Genomic DNA, 26,301 nt, shown 5'->3' with positions numbered 1-26,301 from the left:
GCTCGGACTCCTAACTCCCCACCTAAATGAAACCACCACCCACTATCCCTCAGGAGGGCCTGAAATTAGAAACCATGAAGCCGAAAAGAACGGAGCAAATAGAAGCAAACGCTGGGGAAATGCCACTACATTTTCAGTAGCTACTTTAGACCAGGTTAGAAAAGGAGTTAATTAAAGGCTGAACACAGCTGTTTTGGGACAGAGAAGAGTAAAGCCATTTCTAGGCCAGAACCCAAGTTCAGGAGAGGCAATTTAGAATCAATATGGTTCTGATTAGGATTTTTATCCACAATGCCCCTTAACACTGGCTTCTGAGAGGCAGAAAAGGCACCTTAGTAATATCAACATCTGGGAAAGACGACACTGGGTAGGAAGGCAGCAAGGTGAAAACAGCCTCCTGCATTCAGTGCAAAGACAAAGACAGGAAACAGTGGCGTCCTACAAAGACAACTATGCTTTCTGCAGAAAGCAGGCTTCTTTTAAGATCACGTCAGTTAGTGATATTGAGTCTCAAGCTAAGAGAGAAAAACAATCGTAACAATCTCAACCTTTTACTCGTAACAATCTCAACCTTTTACTCTTCCCAACAAAAAAGTCAATAAATTGCTAAATTTCCAGGTCCTAACAACCTAGGCCAAGAAGAGGCAGAGGCGGGGGTTGGGGGTGGTGGTGGAGAGACTTGGTTCCCAAGACCAGAACCTGTGGGTTGAATACAAGGAGCGAAGAAGAAAGGTGAGCAAATCTGGGGTAACTGTGCTGTTGCTACTGCCCTGCAATCTCCACAAGGGCAGGTAGAACCTAAGGTCAGAGGAAAAAACATTCAAGTCCAATACCAGATAAACTAGAAGTCCACAGGCCAAACCCACTGAAGTATGGTGACTCTTACACACAGAGACACAGGGATAAAGGAATCTTCCCCAGGTAGTAAGGCACTATAAAGTGATATATAGACACAACAAAGGAATACATAAAACAGAGTTCTCATGTGCTAGAGCCTGGAAAAGCAAGAGTGACTTCCAAGTAATATATATCATTAAGTAACCAATGATATGCCATTTGACAAAAAGCTTTCCATGTAGCTTCACTTCAAACCAACACCCCCTAAACAGAGCTAGGCCCTCAGATTCAAAGCCAGAGCTGAATACACAGCACCTTGGAAAAGTCCCTTTTGCACCACCAGTTAGGCCAACAGACCCATTCACCCTACTTCCTTCACACACACATATACAAAACCTGTCACCTGAGCTCAAATGTTCCTTTGCTTAAGAAGGTGGGAGATTAGAGAACTTTCTTTCGAGAGAAACCAGTGAGCACACGGAAAAACTCTGTCCAGTGCCTTCTACTAGGAATGGGACCCAGGGACAACTTTTTAATTCCCAATTGTAACAAGCAAGAATAGAAGACAATAGCCAAGGAAAGCTAGAAAACAAAGCAGAAGAAAAGTTAAACATTCAATTTGCACTAGTTTTCCTATTATTTATATTCTGGAAATATAATTAAACTTAACTTTATCTCACAATCATGTGGCTTTAAAATCTAGGTGGATCTTCTCATGATGGTTTTTCTTCAGGCAGGACAGCTTTCACTCACTCAGAAGGACCCCAAGTGGCTTACAACCTAACTGCCTTATTTTGAAGTCAATACATTTATAAAGAAGGTCCAAGGCACTCAAGTGGAAAGGAAAGAGCCGAGAACTCTGGCACAGGCCTACTGCAGAAAAAGGCAAAGGAGCTGACCAGGAAAGGAGGGGCAGTGACCATGTGCCACAACATATCAAGATCCCGGAAGGAAAGCTTAAGGAAGTTTTCTGGCAACAAAAATAATCCAGGGCATGATATGTTTTGATTTCCTTGAAGGCAGAACATATAGGAGGGTGGCGGGCAAGCAACCTCTGGCATCATCTCTACTTTGTCCTAAACCTGGGCTCTCCTTTCAGAGAATGTTGCTGGCAGAGACATGCAGACACAAGGCACTGGGCAATGTTCTACCTTTCTTACCAGAGATAAAATTATGTCCAGAAGTGACACCAACTCCTGCCTCCAAAATAAATTTTACTGAAGAGTTATCAAATAAGGTGCAAAGTTACTCCATATCCATCGCCAATGAATCAGAACTGAATTGGTTCAGGACAAAAATTCTATGCAAATTTAAAATCACTATTCAAAGGAGGGAGTCCAAGTTCAACTTAAGAGGCCTCAGCACTTCTGGAAATGAAGGGCTTTGTAGCTTACATTCCCTGCTTCCTAAGGCATCTGATGCATTTCCTAGTCTGTCTCCACAGTGAACTAAATTATGTCTCAGGTGATTCGCAAGGTTGCACCTCTCAAGTAGAAAGTCCCTCCCCTTCAAAATCATTCTGGAAACCTGGTAGCCCCTGCCCTACTCCAAAGCCTTTTCAATAAAAGTGTAAATTCACTTCCCAACCCACAGAACAGGGTCCCAGGAGAGAACTCTGGCCACAAACTCTAATGATCAGGTTGTCCGACGTTCTCAGGATGGATGTGGGTCCCCTAGAAGAACTTTTTCCCATCTCCCACGTTAAGGCAGATCTTCTTTATTATAGTCCCCTGCTCACTAGAGATCAGGAACCCCAGTGGGTAGAATGTTCAGCTCCCAAGGTAGGTATGCTGCAGAGGCACATGGCAAACTGCTTAAAAGATAAAAAACTTGTGGTCAATAGGACATGTGGAAGAGTCCCTCCCACCAATCCAGACGTTGAGTCATTGAGAATCCATACCCAAAACATTAGCCCTATAGTCTCACCAAGTCAGCACAAAGCAGTTGTACAAAATTGCTTTCCAATTCTGCCTAGACCCTTCACAGCTTCAGGGAAGGACTTCAAAAAATGAAAACTGTATGTAGAGTCTGATTAAGATTTGACTTGGAAAAACTTGAGAGGAAGAAAGGTAAGAAAGGGACAAGACCCTTAATACCACCCTCAACTCGGGCATGGTTTTCAAACATGCACCTAATGCTACAGCACCGCACAAGCTGAAAAACGAGGACATCATTTTCCCACTGTTTTTAAGGAATTTTAGAGGGGAAGGAAAAAGAAATTCAAAAAAGGGTGGCTCTTTGGAAAAAAGAAATGAAGATTGTGAAATGTAATACCAGAAAGGTTTTGCTTACCAGAAACCGTAGCTTGAATCCCCCTGCCTTGAGCTTACACCTGCCGCCTCCTTTCCTAAAGATTCACTTCTCATCTTAGTACCAGTGTACAGGAAGGAGCTAAGCAACTGGAGAACTGGGACAGCACTGAACACAAAGAGCTCACCCCCAGACCCAAGGCGGGAATAAGGGCCATTTAGAAATCAGTCCTGAAGGACCCACTCTCCCCCCGATTTCCATTATACAAATCGACCACACGCAGGAGGCCCAAGGACGGACTCAGTCCTGAGCACAAACGGCACATTTCAGGGTCATCAGGCCCCAGCTGTTTACTCCTGTTAGTTTCACCATCTTTGTGTCTTCCCCCAGGATCCCCCAACACACACTCACACCCCCGCTAAAGCTTCCAGTCCTAAAATACAGCTGTTTGGGTTTCCACCCCAGGCAACTAAAGCAGGGAAAAACTTCCAAGCAGTAGTGATGAGAGAGGGTGAAAATAAAAGCAACAGGCTCGGGATCCTTATATACAAAAACTAGAGCTGCCCAAGGAGACAGCTTCAAGATCTAATTGCGACAAGCTTTTTTTCCTTTTAAGATAATGGTTACAGAAGGTTAAGGAACATAAGGAAAATGGCTTTTCCCGTCTAGCAGCAGCGTGCATGAGGAATCCCGAAGGCATCTGCTCGGGGGCGGGGTTTCGAGAGGGTGGAGAAAGGAGGAAGAAAGCTGATTACATCACCTTTCAGGGCGGCTCCTCCCCCTTGACCAAGTTTCTAGGGCGGCCCTAAGCTCTAGATGGCAAACGGGGAAGGAAAAACAAAGAAGCTGGGACGCCATTTTGTAATGGAGAAGACTCAAACTTAAAGCTATCCAGGCTCCGCCGGTAGCTCTTTACATTTAAAAAAACCACTTTTTTAGTAAAAAACAAAAAAGAAAAAAGCAGTCCATCCTGAATAGTCTGACCTATTTTGAATCAATAAGAGCTTTGTGAGAATACAGGCAATTAAAGTATTTAAAAGAACAATTTTCTGCGGGGAGGAACTGAATTTGCAATTGAGGTTCAACTTGCTACTAACGACCACCCACCGCCCCCCCCCCCAGCATCTTCCCTATAAAGGGAAACGGGGGGGGGGAGGACTTGGACCCCTCTCAACAAATAGGGTTGAGGTGGGAGGACAGGAGAAAAATGGGTCAAGACACAACCTGCGACGCCGCTTGGAAGACAAAGGACAAAGAAAGTCGCCATATTGAAGCAGGGAAGAAAAAAAAATTCCTTTTAACGACACAAATCTTTTAGATAGCATTCAATTGCACTAAATGGCTTGTAAAATTAATACTCCTGAATTCCACATTCCCCCAACCTTTCCACCCTCTAACTGTATTCCCCCGACCAGAAAGTATCAAGTTAAAATGTTACTTTTTCTTTTAAATAACCTATGCAATCTGCAACAATTACAAAACATTCTTTACCTCCCCAGCTATCAATCTAGTATGTATTGGCACTAAGATTATATTTTGCCCTGAATTAAGTGTCTTGCAATCTTTATTCCTAGATTGCCACCTAAATTAACCACACAAATATACCCCAAGCATATTACATTAAAATTGAGAGGAGTTAACAATCATTTTAAAAGATACCCAACTATTACTTCTCTCCGCCCATCTCCTTACCCTGCAATCTTTATGTACAGATTGCTTATTAATCTGGCAAATTGAAAAGCGCCCTGCTTGTCTCACACACAAAGAAGTGGGACTTCTGGGCCACAAGATCCACCATCTTTTGTATGTGAGCTCATTAACCCTTTTGAAGACTGCTAACGAGAGGAAGGTAACCATTCCTCCTTATAAAAAGCAAACACTTATAGCTTTGGCAGTCTGGAAATTGGCTGGATTACCAAGGGTTAACCATCAAAATCCTAACTCGCAGGCCCTCCCTCCACCCTCTCCTTGCCTGCGGCAGAGCAGGGAAGAGGTAGGTGGTTAAGGGAGAGAGAACACTGTTTTAGACCCAACGGCCCTTTTTAATGGAGATTAAGTGACCGGATCGGTCCTTCTCCAGTTCTCTATTTGTTCTATGGTCTCATTTCTTCCTCTCATTATTTTTGGTTTCACAACGGGAAACGTTGATTTCTTGTTGCAAGGCTGGTTTTTGAAAATTCGACACTTACTATCCAATTTTTTTGCGACGTCAGCACCTCGGGCTCAGGGGGGGAGGGGATTAAAATTTTGGAGAAAAAAATTAAACAACCAACCAGGACCCAAAACTCAATTATTTGGGGGGCCTCATTGGATCAAAAAATCTCTTTAGAAAAAATAAAGGCCAACTCAGTATTCATTTCCCCCCCACCCAACTCCATTTAGGGAGGGGGGTCGTAGAAAAAAAGTTCTGAGTGGATTAAAAAAAAGTAAACGCTGGATGAGTGGACTTGGGTGAGTTTGGGAAGGGTGGGTGGTTGATTATTTTTGAAGTTATGTGGTGACGGTCCTTCGGCCACAGATTTCAAGTCCCAGGCAGCGTGGGCTGGTGGGGTGGGCAAGATAGGTGGGAAGGGGCAGAAGACACAAGTGGTTGGGCTGGTGGCTGCTCTTTTCCCTTTCCCCCCTCTCTCTGGATCCTTTCAAGGGCTTAGATGTTGCTGCGGCTTGTTTCTTTTCTCCTGGTGGCCGGCCTGTCTTTCTCCGAGAAAATTCAAACCTGGGATAAAAGGAACACAAGGGAGAAAGATGTAATCAGTACGGGCTGCTATTAAAACACCCAAAAGTACCATTTTTGTTGTCCCCAAACACTTCCATGTCCCACCCCGAATACAGCCGCTTAATACGAATCATGGCTCTCAACTCAGCCCGCGTTTGACCCGTTCCCCAGGCCAACTCTCCGAGCAAAATTTTACCCACCAACCGACAAAATAGCAACACTTACCTCTAAACGAACCCCAGAATGGCGGCTGCCCGCTCGGGCGGAGTCTTTTATACGAGGACACCGCCCAACGCGCCCAAACGTGCTAGTGAAACGCCCCCTTCGCGAGACAATTTGCGCGAGGCGTGAATTCATTGGTCAACCAGGTAAACCACTCACCAGCTGATTGGATATCCGGCCTTAACCTTCGCTCAGCCCCTTCCCCCGGGCACCTTCTTCCGCCTCCTTCCTTGGTTGGGGGTGGGGGCCCTAACGCGTGCGCGTGACCAAGCAGCCTAGTACCTCCCTTTCCTCTGCTTCCACCACTTCCGCCCTCGAGAACATTTCTCAACAAGGGTTGGTAGAATCGGCCCGGCGCATGCGCAATGAAAGGATCAGGGTCAAAAGCGACTTCAAAATTGCTTAAAACACAGACTCTAAGAATGAGAGTGAAAAGTCATAGTGACTGGTCCAGCAAAAACGCAATTTTAAGGCCGAATTCGATTGTGACGCAGTTGAAATTGCCCTCTCCCTACGCCCGCCCCTCACGCTTCCGTCCTGACGCAGACGCGCGTCCGCCTTCCGCACTGCGGGGTCGTCCTTGGCCCCACCCTACTCTGGTTCCTGGAACATGCGCAGTCTCGTTTGCGGACTTGCCTGGTTTGCGGGTACGTCAAGATGGCTGCCTCCATATTGAACGTGTTGCTGAGGCGCCTTCCTAACATTTCGCCCTTCAGAGGTGCCTACGGAGTTCAGGTAACTCCTTGGGGCACATTTTGTACAACCTCAGATTTGGTTGTACTTTCTCTAGGTCGTCGCTCCACTGCCAGGGATCCTGGAGCGGAGAGCTTCCCAAGTGCTTGTACATTGGCTGTCAAGGAAACGCTCTGCTTCCCCCATCCTCCCCCTTCCCCTCTCATTCCTCAGCACAGCGCGTTTTCTAATCTCGAGACAAGGGTAAAGAGCCAGGGTTGGATGTCATTCTCTTCCCAGCTTTCCATCTCGGCCGGATATTTAGGCGATGGAATGTGGACCCCTTGGCCAAACACAAACCAATTGTTAACTGTATGGTGGTGTCTAAATCTTTGATGCCCAAGGGTGTCGTTGGGTTTTGAGGGACACTAACTACTACCAGCCCGGCTATCGCTCAATAAAGCCAGAATACATTCTCACGACCAGGGGACCAGTTTCTCGGCTCTTTATCTCACTAAATCAGTTTCTTCCTAAAGCATACATGGGAGCATAACTACTTTGGATGGAGGTTTCCCCTCAGTCACACGTACTCACCACCCTGGAGATTCTTGATGGGGCAGCGTGATATTGGAAGGCTTGCCCATCTGCCACTCCCTAAAGTGAGACTGAAGAGTGATGAGAGGGGCTACCACAGAGTTAATTATAGACTTGGTAGCTTGGGACATAGCGTTAGGACTCACGTTTGTTCTGCCATATGGAATGTTGACCATCAACTTTTTATAAGACCGGGCAACTCAGTGATTCAGGATTCAGTTGAGTTGGGAGACTCACCTGTCCTTTACATCCTTTTCGTAGCACACATCTTGACTCCAAGAAGATAGACATTCTCCCTTTTTTCTCCATTACACTGAGTTCATCTCAGGAAGCACAGAAACCTTATGTGTGCCAGGTTTTTGAGTTGTATTTTCAAATACATTTGCTTCCCAGTCACCTATCCTAGTTATCTTCTAATGTTACCTTTTCTTGCAAGATCCAGCTGGAGGCAGGGATACCGGTTGTTGATGGTGTAGATTTAATAAACCAGTCAGTTCTTGTGCTTGAACTCAGTGTCTCGTTTTCCCTCTGTTGTTCAGTCGTTCAGTTGTGTCTGACTCTGCGACACCATGGACTGTAGCACACCAGGCTTCGCTTCGCTCTCCTTCACTGTCTCCTGGAGCTTGCTCAAACCTATATCCATTGAGTTGGTGATGCCATCCAACCATTTCTGCTCTGCCCCTCCTTTAATAGGTTCCCCTCTGTTGCTGACGGTGTAAGTTTAATAAACCAATCATGTTGTGTCCTTGAACTCTTGTCTCATTTTCTCTCTGCCCCTTCTTTTATAGGTTCCCCTCCAGACTCTTTGCACCAAAGCCCCCCCTGAGGATGATTCTCTGCCCCCAATTCCTGTTTCCCCTTATGAGGATGAACCCTGGAAATACCTGGACTCGGAAGGTACTTGTTTATTTTTTTAATATTTATTACTTATTTGGCTGTGCCAGGTCGTGGCTGCAGCATGTGGGATCTAGTTCCCTGACCAGCAATCCAACCCAGGCCCCCTGCATTGGGAATGCATGATCTTAACCACTTGCCTAGACCACCAGGGAAGTCCCTAGAAGGTACCTCTAAATGGACAAGAGGCGCGTCAAGTGAGGTCTGAAATAAGTGGACAGAGACAGCTCACCACCATCACCCAGGAGTAGCTTGTATGGTCTTTTCATTTCAGAATACCACAACCGCTATGGTTCTCGCCCTGTCTGGGCTGACTACCGTCGAAACCACAAAGGTGGAATACCCCCACAGCGGACTCGAAAGATGTGTATCGTGAGTTTCTGAGGATGGCACATGGATGGGATGTGGAGTGGGGCTGAAGGCCATAGTGACAGAGGCAGCAGTACGTTCTCTGACAGGGCTTTGAACGTCTTCACCTGCCTGTTACTTTTCTCTACAGCGTGGAAATAAAGTTGCTGGGAACCCCTGCCCCATCTGCCGGGATCAGAAGCTGCATGTCGACTTTAGGGTAAGGAGAATTTTGTCTTCAGTATAAAAACTTAAAGCCTCTTTGCAGTACTAAAAGAGATTACCTTAGGTGCCCCATTCTTCATATCCTGGGCCCCTACAATCCATTTTGCATTGACTTTCTGGCAATGTGAAAACGTTACTCTTTTCAGCTTTTAGTATTTACTTACTGATGGCTGTGTTGGGTCTTAGCGGCAGCACATGGGCTCTTCACTGTGGCGAGGGCGTCTCTCTACTGGAGACAAATGGACTTAGTTGCCCCGAGGCATGTGGTATCTTAGATTAAACCCTAGTCCCCTTCTTCGGAAGGTAGATTCTTAACCACTGGACCACCAGAGAAGTCCCTCCTTCCAGACTTTTGCCTTCTACTGTGGGTTATATATAAAAGATTCATCTCTTACTTATGAAGTTTACAGTCTAAATCGGCAAGAGAAATGCTCACTTCTAATGAGAGGGAAATGCCCAAAGTTTCATTTGTATCAATCAGTTACTTCCAGATAGATTGGACTAGTTTTTTCCTGAGATTTTCTTTATTTTGTTGTCATTGATGTTTGATTGCATGTTAAGACTTGGGCCGGGAGGGCAGATACACGAAACAGTGTCTAATCTAGTTATTAAAAAAAAACAAAACCTTCATTGTGAGGAGGAGAGGACTTGTTTCTTGAAGGATTCAGAAACTATAAAGATGACAGTGGAAATGTGCCCTTCTGCATTTGCAGTATTAGAAGATGGTAGAGCAGAAACTGGCTGGTCATCAGGGAAGTTGGAGGGCATTCATATGTCAGTCAGCAGAGGCAAGTATCTGATTGCTTCCAGGCTTTTTCTAATACAGGTTGTAGAGGAGTCAAGGAGATACTTGTCAATTTCAGCTGTGTATTACTAGTTACCAAAAAAGGCTGTAATCATTTGATACAATTTATAAGAAGTTACATGACTAAGGGAGAGAGAAAGGTTACAGATGGAACAGGGCAGATGAGACCGCCTGCCATTGCACTCTGCCAGTATATCTGCTTTTCCTTTGGGAGTCTCATCACCTGTGATTAATTGCTGGCTGGGAGTCATTCTAACTATTAAATCTTTAAAATTGATCTTTACAAATATATACATTACATATAATATACCTTCATATAAATTAGTCACTTACAAACATATAACACATACTGCATTTTCTGGGTGATTTCAAGGGTTTGCCACCCCGCTGTCCCTAATTTGTTGCATGAAGAGCTGACTTTTGAACCTGACCCCTGCAAAAGAGAATTCTTTGTGAGTCTCAGTGACAGAATGTAGGATGTGCCTGTGAAATGGTTAAGAGGCCAGGAAAGAGGAAAAGTTTGCAAGAAAATGTGTTCAGTAAAGGGATGGGGCTGAAACTGGGACATGGTGATTAACCTCTAACCATTTTGCTGACTTCCCTTTCCTCTCTCTTTGTTTTTCCACCACTTTTCTCTACAGAACGTGAAGCTCTTGAAACAGTTTGTCTGTGCCCACACGGGTATCATCTTCCATGCTCCGTATACAGGTGAGCCCATCATCCCCATCACCACCAGAATAGCTTTTTCTTACAGCACCTCTTATATTTATTAAGACAGACAACAGGTATTTCTTTGATGGCTCCTACTAATGGCATAAAAAGTGGGATGGAACCTTTTGGAAATCTTGATCTAATGGGAATAGTCATATGCTGAATAAATTACACGTGGACAAAAGATCCAGATGAGTACTGATATAAGCAAACTATCTAAATGGAGCTCTTAAAAGATAAATGGTGCTGATTGTTTCTTTTCTCTAGGGTCTCTTCACATTTCTGGAAGGCTTTCTCATAAATTGACTGTTCTTTAATGTGATTGACAGTTCAGTTAGATTTCCCAAATTTGGTGTAAACTCAGCAATTCAAGATTACGTCTGTTTATTCCCTAACTACAACCACAGGCCACATGAGCTCACTCTCATGTCCATTTATTTTCATACTGTTTACAACTGCTTCCAGTCTGCAATGGCAGAATTGAGCTGAGACAGATGATAATATATGCCTAAAATATATGCCACAGTGCCTCTGGTGTATGGCCCTGTACAGAAGCAGTTTGCCAACCTCTGTTCCAAAGCAAGATAAATTTGCAAAGAATAATCAGAATCCTCCCTTTTAGAGGGTGATAGCCTGGTCAGTGGAGTTTGGTTTTTCAAGAAGTTGGTTTTTTTTTCCTTTGGGCTGCACGTGCAGCTTGTGGGATTTTAGTTCTCTGACCAAGGGTCAAACCCAAGCCCTCAGCAGTGAGAACAAGGAGCCTTAACCACTAGAGCCCCAGGAAATTCCCAGGGAATTTTAAGAAGAATTTTATAGTCAAGCTGTAAAAGGCTGACGGAACTATTTTGCCGCTTTCTCAGATAATCTTCCCCAGATCTGAAATCCTTTCTTCCTTTATTGACTCTTTCTGGGTGGATTGTCCAAGTCAGCCCTTTAACCACACTTTCCTTTTCTTTTTAATATTTATTTTTATTTATTCATTGGGTTGCGCCAGGTCTTAGATGTGGCACACAGGATCCTTGAACTTCTAGTTGTGGCACGTGGGATCTATAGTTGCAGCATGCAGACTCTTAGTTTTGGCATGTGGGATCTAGTTCCCTGAACAGGGATTGAACCCAGGTCCCCCGCATTGGGAGTGGGAGTCTTAGCCACTGGACCACCAGGGAAGTCCCAGCACACTTGCCTTTTGAATGGTGTTCTGCTCCCTGTCTTGAAGCCTTTACCATTAGATGGCTTCTCTGTACTGGCCAGACCCTCCTAAGTCTTCATCCTGGTTCTCAGAGAACATTCTTGCCACTGAGCAGAAGGGGAAACCGAGGCTCATGGAGAGGTCAGGGGAATGGGGTCATTAGGTAGAGCTGGTCTTCCGTAACTAGCCCTCAATCACCATAAGGAAACAGGTGTGTTATTTACTGTGCCTTATATCAAATGACCTGTGAGTTACCTTTTTTCTCCCCACAGGGGTCTGTATGAAGCAACACAAGAAGTTGACCCAGGCTATCCAGAAAGCCAGGGATCATGGTGAGCATGAGAAGGGGCACAGGGCAGTTTTCTTAGGCATAAGGATAGTGACTTAGGGCTGGAGAGTGGATATAAATCCTCCCAGCTATCTGAGAAGTAGCACCCAACATGTTCTTCTTAAGAGTCTCTCCTTTCATCATTCCACTGTCCTTTAGTTTCCTCTCCTGAGTCTCTTACCTGTCATTGCCCTGTCCCTTTGTTCTTTCTCTGCCTTCTTATTTTGTAACTTGGTCCCAGTGCCATGGCTAGATCTTAAGAGCTTTGTATAAATTTTTGACCCTGGGCTCCATGACACTTTTACACAAGTTAGGAAGAGGTAGCCCTCTGTTAGGGCAGATGCAGCTTCCTCACCCTGGCACAGGACTGCACAGCTTGGCAGGCAAGAGCCCAGGCAGCACATCAGCCCACACTTGCCCCCTTGGCCAGTAGCCTTTGGGTGGCACACCACATGCATAAATGTACCCAGTGGCTCTGATTGGTCCCTTCCTCCTTTTATAGGTGATTTTCCTTATTACCTTTGTTAATCTGAATTACCCCTTTCCTCTCTCCTGGCTTTCTCTCTTATTTTTAACCCCCTAGGTCTCCTCAGTTACCACATTCCCCAAGTTGAACCTCGGGACCTTGACTTCAGTACATCTCATGGAGCTGTGAGTGCTACTCCACCAGCCCCCAGTCTGGTTTCTGGTGACCCCTGGTATCCATGGTACAGCTGGAAACAGCCACCAGAGAGAGAGCTGTCCCGCCTTCGCCGGCTCTACCAGGGCCATCTTCGAGAAGAAAGTGGCCCTCCACCTGAGTCGATGCCCAAGGTGCCGCTCACGGCCCCCACTGAAGCCACCTCCACTGAGCAGGCGGGCCCCCAGAGTGCTCTGTAGGTGTAGACTGGGACGGGACCGGCGGGTCTCCTACACAACACTCATCCTGAAGAGGTGTGCCTACTTTGTGGCCAGTAGCAAGCTCAATCACCAGAGATTGTTGGTGAAAGGGATGAATACACATGAGGCTGAGGGAAGGTGGTACAGATTTGTATGGGAAACCTCAGTCCCTGCTGTTGTAAATAGATGGGTTACACATTCAGTTACTATTTCAGACTTGTGCCAGCTGCATTTTCCCACAATAAAGCTGTATCCTGTCTCTGGACTGAATTTCAAATGAATGAATGCTATGGTGGGGGTTGGGGTTGCTGAGGGATTGGGCAGTGGGTGCTGCTGTGGGGAGAGGGGTGGTCAGGTTTGAGCCAACCCTGCCGGTGGGCTCTTGGGACCAGAAGCCACTTGAAATGAGCAGTTGTACCATTCTCTCTTGATCACTTGTGGCCCCCTATGCCGGAAGCACAGTCTTCTCACTATTCCCAGCTGTTCACTGAGGGGCTGAAAGGTTTGGAGAATGAGACACTAGGCCCCAAAAATGGGTTGCTATGGCGCCCGCTGCCGTGGGAGGTGAGGATGAGCTGAGTGCTGTTGCTAAGTGACAGCTGGTCTGGCAAGAAGATTGGGGTCTCCGGGGCCAGCTGCTGCGATACAAGCGGGTGGTGGAGGAGGGGAGCGCGGGGAGGGGCGGTCCCCTGGGGACCTGCAGGCATGGCAGGGGAAATACAGATTGCGGTGGGAGGGGCGGAAGTGACGTCGCGCGGGGCGGGTCCGACCGCGCACAATGGGCCATGGAGTTCCCGTTCGATGTGGATGCGCTGCTCCCGGAGCGGATCACGGTGCTGGACCAGCACCTAAGGCCCCCGGCCCGCCGACCCGGAACCACAACGCCGGCCCGGTGACATCTCAAATCTTCCCTACGGCCCTTCTCTCCCGGTTCCACTTGGAACCTGGTCCAGGCACCACGCCCCCTTCTCGCGTTGACTAGTGACCGCTCCTTTTGATGTCCAGGCTCGCCTTTTTGGTGACCTTTGACCCTAGACCTTGTGGGGTTGATCGGGGCTTGAATCTACCACCTTTCACCGCTTGGCCCAATGCATGGTCGCAACCGAAGGATATGGTTGACCTGCCCTTCCTGCTTCCCCACAGTAATTTTAATGGAGAAGGGAGTGTACCACCCTGAAAGGAGGTGTGGCAAAAGTTTGGGTTTCAGAGTAGGGTGGGAAATCGGATTGGAAGACTCCAAGATAGAGGGAGGGCGTGAAGTACTGACCTGGGTTTATGGCCTAAGTTCCCAGGGAGTGATTGCCCAGAACCCTTTAACTCAGTGACTATCTGACTCTTCATCTCTCTTTCTGTAGTGTTGATCTGCAGCAACAAATTATGACCATTGTAGATGAGCTGGGCAAGGCCTCTGCTAAGGTACTGGGGAGTCTACATATGGTAAAGGGGAGGCCTCTGGGGACAGCTGGTAAGGGAGGCAGGGGTCCTTTGGAAGGGACTTGTGGAAAGTGTGTCTTAAAATTCCTGGCAGGCCCAGCATCTTCCTGCTCCCATAACCAGTGCATCCAGGATGCAGAGTAATCGCCACGTTATGTATATACTCAAAGATACTTCAGCTCGACCGTGAGTGTCAAGTGCTCTTCCATCCTGTGCTTAATTCCTTCCTCCTCCAGCCCCTTTCCCTGTTTTGATTCTACCTCTTCCAAATAGGTGCTCACTATAGCTTGTTATTTTCTTCATCCTACAGGGCTGGAAAAGGAGCCATTGTTGGCTTTCTTAAAGTTGGATATAAGAAACTCTTTGTACTGGTGAGTGTCATTGGAGACTGAAAATCCATATGCCTTGGCTCCTGAGAACAGAAGCGCTGGAGGTTGGAAGGTGGAAGTAATGTTTGAGTCCTAGAAGATCTTTTTAAGTTAAAAATTAGTATTGGCTGCTCTGGATCTTCATTGAGGTGCATGCTTTTTGTTGCAATGCAGGGGCTTCTACTATTTGTGGGGCATGGGCTTTTCTTATAGCTCTAGAACAGAGTTGTGTTGCATGGGCTTAGTTGCCCTGCAGCATGTAGGATCCTAGTTCCCTGACTGGGGATGAAACCTGCGTCCCCTGCATTAGAAATCGGATTCTTAACCACTGGACCGCCAGAGAAGTCCCTAGAAAATCTTTGTTGTTCTTTTACCTCCTAGGATGATCGTGAGGCTCACAATGAGGTAGAACCGCTTTGCATCTTGGACTTTTACATCCATGAGTCACTTCAACGCCACGGCCACGGACGAGAACTCTTCCAGCATATGTTGCAGGTATTGCTTATCTCTTTGCCAGCTCTTCCCAGAGGCCTTCAGTCCTCCCAGAGGCCCTGCCTCCCATCCTCCCACCCCCACCATGTTCCCATATCCTTCCCAGGATTCCTGTTGGCCTGCTTTCCCCACACCTTCTCCTACCCTCAGTCTCTTATTCCCTGCAGAAGGAGCGAGTTGAACCACACCAACTGGCCATTGACAGACCCTCCCAGAAGCTGCTAAAGTTCCTGAATAAACACTACAACCTGGAGACCACTGTCCCACAGGTTAGAAGTTTCAGAGAATAGATCCCTACTGAGCGTTCCCACTCAATTTACCTAGTCTTTGGGGGGCAAAGAAGAGGGACCTTCCAAGCAGTCCCTACTCCCCATTGTATGCTGCTGCTAAGTCGCTTCAGTCGTGTCCGACTCTGTGCGACCCCATAGACGGCAGCCCACCGTCCCTGGGATTCTCCAGGCAAGAACACTGGAGTGGGTTGCCATTTCTTTCTCCAATGCATGAAAGTGAAAAGTGAAAATGCAGTCGCTCAGTCGTGCCCGACTCTTAGCGACCCCATGGACTGCAGCCTACCAGGCTCCTCTGCCCATGGGATTTTCCAGGCAAGAGTACTGGAGTGGGGTGCCATTGCCTTCTCTGCCCCATTGTATAGGACTTCCTTTATACAGCTAAGTTCAGGGGCGGGATCGGGGGATACCATCTCTCATCCTGGAGCTGTTTCATTATCATCTCATCTATTTTTGTTCTTCATCCTGGACTGTTGAGTACACCTAAAAGCATGTTTATACCCCAAACATAAGTCAGTTCATTTTCATCTCTTCATTTTCACATAGGCCATTACTTAGTCAATCAAGATTTAATTTAGGGAGGTGGGAGGGGGGTTCATGTTTGGGAACACATGTAAGAATTAAAGATTTTAAAATTAAAAAAATAAAAAACTAAAAAAAAAAAAGAAAAAACAAACAAAAAAAGGTTATACATATAAAAAAAAATAAAGAGATAGCCTAAAAAAGAAAAAAGATTTAATTTAGTAAGGGCTCAGAATAATGTACATTCCCTGTCTCCAGAGAGATTTGGTTTATTTGGGGGGAAGGTGGTTTGTAAGTAGATGCAATATAATGTTGCTAATACTGTCTGTCCATTCAGCATATATTTATTGAGCACCCAGCAATATTCTGGGATTTAGGAATACTTCATTCAATAAAACAGAAAAAAGTCTCGGTTCTTACAGAGCTTATATTCTAGTTGGGGAGACAGACATAATAAATAAGTAGATACTCTTGTCGATAAGCACTCTAGGAAAACAAGAGCAAGTAAGAAGGTGTGGGAATGCCCTGGTGAGGATGGGAATGTGTGGAATTGCAAGTTTAAATGGGATAAGCAGGAAAGGCCTCACTGAGAAAGTGTCACTTGAGCAGTAACTTAAAGAGGTGAGACTATGAGCCATTAATACCTGGAGGGGGAGCATCCCACACAGAGGAAATAGTGTGAAGGCCATGAGGTGGAGTGGGCCTATAAATTTGGCTGGTGTGGCTAGAGCAGTGTGAGTGAGTGGGGAGTGTTGTAGAAGAGATAAGAGCAGTAACAGGGAAGGAAGGACACGGGGCCCTGTAGGTTATTGCAAAAACTTTGGCTTTTACTCTTAGTGAAAAAAGGAGAGCCATCATAGGGGTTTGAGCAGAGGGGGAATATGATAGGACTTACTTTAATATTCATTTGGCTGTGCTGGGTCTCCGTCAAGGATGTGGGGTCTTTAGCTGTGGCATCCGGGGTCTTTTATTTGTGGCACATGGGATCTAGCTCCCTACCAGGAATTGAACCCAGGCCCCCTGCCCTGGGAATGTGGAATCTTAGTTACTGGACTCCAGGGAAGTCCCTAATGGGATGTACTTTAAACCAGAGCACTTTGCTTGTTGAGAATGTGCAGTAGAGAAGTGAAAGTGCAAGCAGATTAAGAAGCAACAATCCTGATGATAAATGGTGGTGGCTCAGACCAAGATGGTGGCAGTGGAGGTGGGAAGGAGTGGTCAGATTTTAGGTATTCTGAAGTTAAAGCACATAAGGTTTCTTGATTGATTGTGGAGAAAAAAGAGAGGGAGTTAAGGGTGATCCCAAAGTTGTTGGCCTGAGCACTTGGAAGGATGAAATTGCGTCAACTGAGATGGAAGGAAGAGCAGCTTTGGAGGGGGGAAATAGTAGGAGTCCACCTTGAATAGGTTAACTGGAGATGTCTGTGGTGAGTTCAGGTTCAGTACACAGTTGGTTGCTCCCATAGTGTTGGGAGAAGAGGTTTCAGGTGGAGAGTTTTCAGCACCTGTAGGATACTTGAAAGCAGCGAGACAGGATGAGAATCACCATGGAGTGAGTTACCGATCCAAGAACTTGAGCCCTCAGGCACTCTTGGAAAGTCTGGGAGGAGAAGTAGCAGCAAATGTAGCCCAAAAGTGACTAGCGGAGTAGATGCAAAATTAGAAGTGACCTGGAAGGCCAGTGAAGAAACTGTTTGCAGAAAGAAGGAATAGCCTACTGAGTGAGATGCTGCTGATCCATGAGGTAAGAAGAGGTCTGAGAAGTGACCATTGGATTTAGCTGCTTGAGGCCACTGGTGATCTTGACAGGCAGTTTCAGCTCAGTGGTGGGTGGAAGCCTGGATGAAGTGAGTTTAGGTCACAGCGGTCCTCAACCTTTTTGGCACCAGGGACTGGCTTCGTGGAAGATAATTTTTGCATGGACCCAGTGGAGGTGGGGGAAGGGGGGAGTGGTTTCGGGATTTTTCATACGCGTTACATTGATTATGCTGCCGCTGATCTCACAGGAGGCGGAGCTCTGGCAGTAATGGGAGCAATGAAGAGTAGTATAAACACAGATGAAGCTTCGGCTCGCCTGCCACCGCTCACCTGATATGTGGCTGGGTTCCTAGCAGGCCATGGACCTGCTGTGTGGCCCAGGGGCTGGGGACCCCTGGTTTAAGAGATTAAGAAGCTCAGTACTGGAGACAGCAAGAATAGGTAACTCTTAAATCCTGGTTTAAGGTCAACAGAGATAGAGCAAGAGCTCAAGAGGGCTGTGGATCAAAAGAGTTGATTCTTCTTAGCTGCATAAGAACAAACAGCATAAGAATGACTCAAAATTTGATGATGTCAGAGAAAGTGGGAAGAACTGAGAAAATCAAGAGATCTGCTGAGGCAGTGTTGCTGAGTGGGCTTGGGATTGGGTTGACAAGCGAGCCTTGCATAGGAGCACAGACAGTTAATCCATTGTAATGTGATTCATTCATGTGCTTACAGAGGAAGCATAAAGTGAGTGCTTACTTGGGTAAAGGAAGACTTGACTTAATCTTGAAAAGTGTTTGTCAGGGGGACAGAAGTGGACAGGCTAAAGTGCTTTTCATGCAGGAAGAAACATGAGCAAAGTCAGAGAGGTATTAATATACTTTTCAGGGCACTGCAAGCAGTTTTTTGTTTGGCTGGAGTGCTGGGCATATGCTTGTTGGAGGAGAATAATGTCATGGTAGACATTACAGCAGGGTCAAGGCAGGAGATAGACAGGGTCTGCTTAGAACGTGCAGGACATCATTTCTCCATTAAGAGGCAGCAGAGAGCAACAGAAGGAACATAGTATCAGTATCTGGCATCAAATGTATTACCCAAGTAACATGTAAGAGCAGGGCACTGTAGAGTGTATGCATGTTAAGTCGCTTCAGTCATGTCCGACTCTGTGTGACCCCATAGATGGCAGCCCACAGGATTCTCTAGGCAAGAATACTGGAGTGGGTTGCCATTTCCTTCTCCAATGGAGTGTATAGATATAGACAGACAGACAGACAGACAGACAGATAGATAGATAGATAGATAGATAGATAGTATAACAACTAATGTTTCATGAGCTCTGTGTGGTATCTACATTGCATTATCTCTGTTGATCCTTGTACATTTCTTTGAGGTAGTTCTTATTGACCCCATTTTGGGTTTATGTAGATTAGGGACTTGACCAAGTGTGCACAGCTAATGTTAGAGTTTGAATTTGAACCCATAGCCCACTCTGATGACTACACTGTATTCCTGACCGACATGCCTCAGCTAGAATCAGGAGTCTGGGGTTTGAGTCCCAGTTCTCCCCTGTGTAGCTACTTAGCTTTGGGCCAGCCATGCCTCCAAGCATGTATATTTCTAGTTTTCTTGGGTATATACCTAAGAGTATGTAACAGTAGAATTCCTGGGTCATGTGGTTAATCCAGTGTTTAACTTTTTCAGGAACTGAGAAACTTTTTCCACAGTGAATGCAGCATTTTACATCCCCATCAGCAATGCATGGTAGCTCTAGTGCCTTGACATCCTCACCAAAATGTGTTATTTTTTTTTATAATAGCCATAATAATGGCTGTGAAGTTTCTCTTTGTGGCTTTGATTTGCGTTTCCCTTTTGACTAATGATGTTGAGCATCTTTTCAAGTGCCTGCTGGCCATTTGCATGTCTTCTCTGAGAAATGTTCAAGTCCTATGCCCCTTTTTAAATTGTGTTTGTTGCCTGTTTGTTCATGGGTTGGAAGAGTTCCTTATGTTCTAGACACAACACCCTTATTAGATATGATTTGCAAATATTTCCTCCTGTTTATGGGGTTTCATTTTCTTAATAGGAAATCAATGTCCCATTTAAGAAATACACCATTTATTTCTTAAACAATGTCCGAAGTAATCAAGATTTTCCTTCTAAGAGCTTCATAGTGTTAGCTCTTACATTTAGGTCTTTGATCCATTTTTTTCTTCTTCTGTTTTCTTTTTCTTTCTTTGGCCACACACTTTTCTTTTCTTTGGCACACAGAACTTCCCTAACCAAGGATCGAACCCATGCCCCCTAAAGTGGAAGTGCAGTGTCTTAACCACTGGACCACCAGGGAACCCCCTTTAATCCATTTGTAGTTATTTTTTGATCCAAATTCAGTATCTTCCATGTAGATATTCAGTTGTCCAAACACCAGTTGTTGAAGAGGCTATACTTTCCCTTTTGAAAGGTCTTTCACTTTTATTGAAAATCAGTTGACTGTTTCTGGACTCTGTTCATTCCAAGGGTCTGTTTGTCTATCCTGTGTTTCTACCACTGTTTTGACTACCATAGCTTTGGAGTAAGCTTTGAACTTAGGAAGTGTGAGTCCTCCCCAAAGTATTATTCCTTTGTTAATCCTGAAGATTATTTTGGCTATTTGAGGTCCTCTGCAGTCCAGCTTTAGGGTCAGCTTGTCAGGTCCTGAAATTCTGACTGAGTCTCTCAACAAGGACAGGAAAGCTGGCTTTTGTTCCTGCTGTGGTTTTTCTAGCTCAGGGTTCTATACTCAAGTATGTGCTGAGTAGCTGAATGGACAACTATTATTTCTCTCGTTTCTTCTTACAGGTGAACAACTTTGTGATCTTCGAAGGCTTCTTTGCCCATCAGCATCGTAAGTTTTCTCACCTGTGTGTGTTGGTCAAGCAGTCGGGGTGAGGGGAAGGAAAGAGGTGAATTCTTGGTCCCCCCTGGCCCCCTCACTGAGGGGCACCGCCGCTTCCTTCCTCACAGGGCCCCCTGCTACCTCCCTGAGGGCAACTCGACACTCTCGTGCTGCCGCGCTCGATCCTATGCCCGCTGGTAAAGCTGCACTGAATGGGTGGATCTGTAGTGCTGTGATGGCTAGTCACCCTGGAGGCCACCAGGAGCTCAGTGTGTGATCTGTGGGCAATTTGAGAGAATTCTAAAGCAACCCAAGTCTCCAACAGACATTATCCATGGGAGCTCAGTGTATTTTATACCTGGCAAGACTTTTAATAAGCAAACTCACTGGGAGCCTGTTTGACCGTAGGCATTGATGGAGCCTCTTGCTGCTGCAGGCCCATCAAAATAGGCCAAAAGTCATATTCCTTCTTAAACCCCTCAGGCTCTGTCAGCCAGTGAGCGACAGGCAAGTGCAGTCTCCCCTTCCGCTTCCAGTCATAGAATAGTGACACGAATGGTCCAAAGCTTAAATACTAGTTCTTGAAGGTAACACTCAGAATTTGTAACACTTCCAACCAAACAGTGGAGAAACCTAGCCTAGGAGGTACTGAAATGTTGCCAGGTTCCTCATTCCATCCTCATCCACACACATGCTGCGTGCCAGGCTGAGTCCTACCCTTTTTTCTTCCTTCTCAAGGCGGAGGGGTGTAGCCTTCTGCTGGCTGTGCGGTACACACCTGCACAGAAGGGCCCCCTTTCTGAAGGAGCTGCTCTGTGGCTAGTTCTCACCTCCTCTGTGGCCGGGAAACAGAGTAACCACCACCCAGACAACAGTGTCCCCAGTGACTAGCATCCACCAGTATCAGGCAGGGAGAGGCAGCTCATATCTGTGACTGGCTTTGATTTCCAAGACCTCCCCTTCATCCAGCTCCTACTGACCAAAGGCTATGAGGAGAGAGCCAACAAGGACAGTGAAGACCAGGTCTACAGGGGAGGGGACCCTAAAGCTTAACTGGATCCACTGGGCAGTCTCCTTTGCCACACATGATGGAGAAAGAACCTCTTGAGAGGGAAAGGGAGGGGCAAGTAGAGAAGAGAGGAGGTGGGAGGCTGAGCTTGGACAGTCTGTTAGCCTCCCATTTACTTTCTCTGGTAGCTCCTTTCCAGATACCTGTGTTGTTTCCTCATCCTTTTTTTCCCCCTCCTAATAAAATGTAAATTTCTTCCTATCTTTGCCCTGGAAGGAGAGGTTCTGCCCCACCCCAACTTCCCCTAACCTCTCCACAGCAATTCCTGATTAACCAAGGGCTTTGTCCATCTCATCTAGAGGGACCTGGGGTCCTCGTTGGCCCGGCTGGGACCATTGCTCTGCCCCCGAATCCCAGGGGGGCCTGACAGCGCCCACTGACAGTAAGAGCTCGCCTCCCTTGGCCGCCTTTCTCCTGTACCTCCCAGGCCCCAGAGTCTCCCCTGGATCTTTCCCCCAACTCTGCATTCGGCCTACTCCTTCTGGCTCTCCTCAAAATGCTCCAGCCTTCCCCCCGAATTCCCTTCTGGTGTGATGGCACTGCCACAGAGCTGCTTCCGCGGCGGAGCTGACGTCTCCTTGCCCAGGAGGAACTGTGGTGTCAGGGACCAGAGGTTTGGGGTCGCAGGGGTAGTGGCCGGGAGGAGGGTGCACAGTACGTCTCCCCACGCTCACCTCACCTGTGTCCTCTCCACTCCCAGCTCCAGCAAGGAAGCTGCCACCCAAGCGAGCAGAGGGAGACATAAAGCCATACTCCTCTAGTGACCGAGAATGTAAGACGGCAGGGGATCTGGGCCTGGGGGGCCTCAACCCAGGGGAAGGATTTGTTCTCTCTTAAGGCTCTGACTTCTCTTTTTCCTTCCCTGATCTTTGCTCTCACGACTCCCTTCCCTGTCCTTTTCCTTCTTTCTCTGTCTTGCTCTGTTTTCTCCCTCCCCCCAGTTCTGAAGGTAGCTGTGGAGCCTCCGTGGCCCCTGAACAGGGCCCCTCGCCGTGCGACTCCTCCAGCCCACCCACCCCCTCGCTCCAGCAGCCTGGGAAACTCACCAGAACGGGGCCCCCTCCGCCCCTTTGTGCCAGAGCAGGAGCTGCTGCGTTCCCTGCGCCTCTGCCCCCCCCACCCCACCGCCCGCCTTCTGCTTGCTACTGACCCCGGGGGCAGCCCTGCCCAGCGGCGCCGCACCAGGTAACAGGAGCTGGAGAGTTAGGGAGCCTCAGGACTGTCAGACAGGGCAGTTAGAAATGGCAGAGGGCAGTGTAAATCAGACATGAAGCAATGGGACAGGAGGATTGGAGACTCCTAAGATGTTTTGAGAATATACTGGAAGATATGTGTGGAAATGGTCTGGAAATAAATTACAGTTAAGGAGCAGAATAGGACTTAGGGGGAGCCTAGGGATGCTAGTGCCTAGAGGAAGGTTAGGAAGAACGCAGACCCACTGGTGGGGGGGTTGGGAAATTGTGGTTTAACACTTGCTGGGAGGGGGCAGGGTCTCTGACACAGCCTAGGGAGCCACTGGCCCCGGCTCAGTGCCTTGTGTGGCGGGAGCCCACCCCAGCAGGCAGGGACTGGGCCTCTCCTTTATTTCTCTCCCCAGCTTTCTCTTCACCTCTGACTTCTCTTTCTGTTTTTCTCTCCCCTCCATTTTCCCTCTCCCCCTCTCCTGTCCATAACATCCTTCCCCAGTTCCCTTCCCCGCTCTGATGAGAGTCGATACTGACAGACTGCTAACCCCCTCCCCTCCCTGGGAGACCTGGCGAGGGTGGAGACCCTTCTCCCTGAGAACCCCAGACCCAATCTCCCATTGCATCCCCCAGCATCTAGGGGAACTTGACAAGAACCCGTAGGATTCCCTTTACCCCTTTCTTGGACAACTGGGTGGTCAGGGTCCCAGGTAGCCTAACACTTCATAGCTTTTCTTACAACAGAAAGCAGCCCTTCTCTCCTAACTTGGGCTCTGAACACTCCCACAGACAGCCTGATTTGCTGCCAGGCCTCTTGGTTGGGCAGCTCATACTAATTATCCAGAGAAGCACACTCTTGCTTGCTGTCAGATTCTAGAACATCACGGAAGGTCCAAAGGCCTCCTCTGCCAGGGAAACCTTTCTAAAAGAGTCTTGTCCATGGAATAATTCCTGTAGTCCCTCTGCACTGTCTGCTGGTAGCTCTAATACTGCTTTGTGCTACCGGCTGCAGCTACCCTATCAGCCTGCTGATGCCAGCCACTGAACGAACTCTGCTTCGTAGCAGTCCGGTCAGGTAGGACAGGGACTTACCAGCTCCCCACGGGATCCACTCAACATTGCCAAACTCTTAATCTCCACATGTTTCGTGTATGTGTTAATCTGTCAGGACCCCTGAGCTGATGTCTGCTGTGGGACTCTAGACTCACCACGCTTCTATAGACACTACCACCTCCGCAGGTCCAGGTCCTCTGAAGGAGTCTGTTTCTTGGCAGTAGATCCCAGCCAACACCCTAGGATCACTCTTAGCCAAGTTTCAGAAGCTAAGCCTGAGTCTCAAGGCTCTATTAGCTCCTGGAATACCCTCTCACATCCATCCCTCCCCGGTAGCTAGATATGCTGATAGATTCCTGTCTTGTGAGATTGTCTTGATGATGATGGGGGAACTCTTCCTCTGGCCTTCCTCTCTTCTTTCCTCCATAGCAAGAATCCTCCCCTGCTCCATACCCAGGCTATAGAAATCCTTCCCTCCCTACCCTCTGGATGTGTGCTAGTTCAGGTACCCCTAATGTGTTCCCCCAAATCCTTGGGAGCAGGATCTCCCTCTTTTCTGACTCACTCCTCCTTTTTCTTCTCCCTCTCAGTGTTGTCTGAATAAAGCGTGAACTCTTTTGTGTTTTTTAAATGGACATTTTCAATGAAAAAAAAAAAAAAACCCAGACAAACCTTAAGGTCTCAGCCTCGTTTGTGCGTCACCCTGTATTTTCCTGGTCTCTCAGGACTTCTGGCCCTCTTCTTCACCTCTCAGATCTGCAGATCTTCCAGCAAGGAGGCTTAGAGCTCCGCTCGCAGGATCTGGTGTCTGCCTGTCCCCATCTTCACTGCTGGATTTTCTCCTGCAGATTCTGTCTCCTCCAATGTAGTCACTGGATCCCTCCATATAGGCTTCTGTATCTATTCCTCCATTCTTTCCAGAAACCTCTAGTCTCTCTGTAGTAACTCCTACTGTTTACCCCAGGCCAGCCCTTGCTGAGATATTAAGATTTACTAACATCTCTAGGAGCCAATTAATTGCCTTCTGATGACAATCCCCTAATTGTTTCTTGGATAATTCTTCTCTAAACCCTTGGATCTCTTTCTCTAGGCAATCCTTTTCCTAAATTCAGCTTTGCCACTCCCTCTTCCCCTCTGGCTAAGGTATCCCATAATTAAGGTAACCGTGTTTTCCAACTCAAAACATCAGAGCACCTGGTTCAGCAAATTTTTTTTGCCTTTATGTGAATCCATTTTTTGTTTCTGGCTGCACTGTGTAGCTTGTGGGATCTTAATGTCCCAGCCAGGAATGGAACCTGTTCCCCTCGCAAGGGAAGCACAGAGTCCTAACCACTGGACCACCAGGGAATTCCCCTGAATCTTTTTATAACATGATTTCAATCACATTTAACCTTACAGTTAACACATTGCCTCAGCTAGAAATAATAAAGCAGCAAATCAGGATTGCTCCAGAAAACCTTGGGGTACACAATGCTCTCCCTTCCCTTCTCTCGGGCACAACTTGTATTAAACCCCATAGGAATAATAACTACCCCCTCTCTGTTCCTGTGCTGTTCTTTTATTCTTCTTCCCTGATTCCTCCATACCCACTCATCTTTCATCCTGTAGCCTCTTCCCCATCATTTCACATTTCTTCTACAGCGGGACGCCCCCAGGGCTGGTAGCCCAAAGCTGCAGCTATAGCCGCCATGGGCGGTTGAATTCCTCATGTCCCAATACAGGTAAGTTACTCATCTCCTTACCCTCAAATCAAGTAGGCCATATTCACTACCTACTACAGCCTTCCCATATACATGCCTGGTATTTCCACAGGCAACCAAGAACTGAAGCAGGGGGAACAGGAAACAGAGAATAGGTGAGGTCTGAGCCCCTTCCCTGCCAGCCTCTCACCACCTCTGACCCCTCTTCTAACATCACTCTCAGCTGCTTCCTCCTCCTAAATCTCACTCTCTGAACTGGACACCAGCTCCTCCCACAGAGCCTTCCACCTAACAACCTAAAAGCCTCTTTCCCCATAGGTTCAACTCTGGTGCTTCCCTTTGGCGCCACTCTGTGGGGTTTCAGGTTTGGACATAGCACCAATGGTTCCTGCCTCATACCCCATCATTTGTCCGAGAGCCTGACAGACCTTGAAGAAGCTGTGCTCTTAATCCTCACTTTAGTACCCGTGTAACCCACTCTCCATCTCCCTCCCACCTACTAGGTGTGCCATTGAGGAGCAGGTCTTGTCCCAGCATGGGTCTGGGGAGGAACCTATGCACACAGTTCCTCCACAGGCCCAGGTTCCACCAGCCCAGGCTTGGACAATGGGTGGGGACATGTTCAACGCCAGGTTCATTCGGAACTTGCATGAACGTCGCAGCACCAGGCCTTGGTGACCGCAGCCCCCTCTCACACCTTCAAAGTCATTATTATTTCTATCTCACACAGGACCTAGTTAAAGCTTGCCCTCACCGTGGATGTATTCATTCATTCATTTATTCATTCTACAGGCTTTTTTTTAAATCAGTGCCAAGTCATTTGTATCTTATTTTTAACCAGAGCAATAAAGTATTTTTTACCACGAACGTTACTGAGAACTGCGGATGTCGTTATTTCAGTCCCACT

At 47.1% G+C, this 26,301-nt stretch overlaps 3 protein-coding genes across 11 annotated transcripts in view; 2 read left to right on the top strand and 1 right to left on the bottom strand.

The window, feature by feature from the left end:
• PPP1R10 (protein phosphatase 1 regulatory subunit 10) overlaps positions 1–26,301 on the bottom strand; it is a 37,439-nt gene that overhangs the window by 10,267 nt on the left and 871 nt on the right. Inside the window, exons 1-2 of one of the 2 annotated variants that reach the window (XM_069563557.1) lie at positions 6,029–6,067; positions 5,277–5,803 (exon numbers count right to left, since the gene is read on the bottom strand). The gene's annotated coding sequence lies outside the window, so the exon portion shown is untranslated. Of the gene's footprint in view, positions 1–5,276; positions 5,804–6,028; positions 6,068–26,301 lie in introns of those variants that run through there. The other variant, XM_069563558.1, reaches the window with a different exon arrangement.
• MRPS18B (mitochondrial ribosomal protein S18B) lies at positions 6,404–12,935 on the top strand. Its single transcript, XM_069563573.1, has 7 exons — positions 6,404–6,760; positions 8,080–8,188; positions 8,460–8,557; positions 8,685–8,753; positions 10,205–10,271; positions 11,736–11,795; positions 12,375–12,935. Exons 1-7 carry the CDS (start codon positions 6,683–6,685, stop codon positions 12,668–12,670), a joined length of 777 nt encoding a protein of 258 aa, XP_069419674.1. The 5' UTR covers positions 6,404–6,682; the 3' UTR covers positions 12,671–12,935.
• On the top strand, positions 13,410–26,261 carry ATAT1 (alpha tubulin acetyltransferase 1). Of its 8 annotated transcripts, none has more exons than XM_069563563.1 (13): positions 13,410–13,562; positions 14,026–14,086; positions 14,199–14,290; positions 14,415–14,475; positions 14,854–14,967; positions 15,132–15,233; positions 20,352–20,397; positions 20,517–20,585; positions 22,158–22,229; positions 22,399–22,642; positions 25,336–25,415; positions 25,507–25,549; positions 25,898–26,261. In XM_069563563.1, exons 1-13 carry the CDS (start codon positions 13,456–13,458, stop codon positions 26,070–26,072), a joined length of 1,266 nt encoding a protein of 421 aa, XP_069419664.1. In that variant the 5' UTR covers positions 13,410–13,455; the 3' UTR covers positions 26,073–26,261. The 8 variants fall into 8 exon arrangements, with proteins under 8 accessions (XP_069419664.1, XP_069419667.1, XP_069419669.1 ...); XM_069563564.1 differs by having other exon boundaries at positions 13,423–13,853; XM_069563566.1 differs by having other exon boundaries at positions 13,420–13,562; positions 25,336–25,549; positions 26,236–26,261.

This window comes from Ovis canadensis, chromosome 20, assembly GCF_042477335.2.
Source record: "Ovis canadensis isolate MfBH-ARS-UI-01 breed Bighorn chromosome 20, ARS-UI_OviCan_v2, whole genome shotgun sequence".
In the NCBI taxonomy this organism is placed as follows: domain Eukaryota; kingdom Metazoa; phylum Chordata; class Mammalia; order Artiodactyla; family Bovidae; genus Ovis; species Ovis canadensis.
Note: the sequence above shows the minus strand (reverse complement) of the source record. Positions and strands in the feature narration are given on the sequence as shown.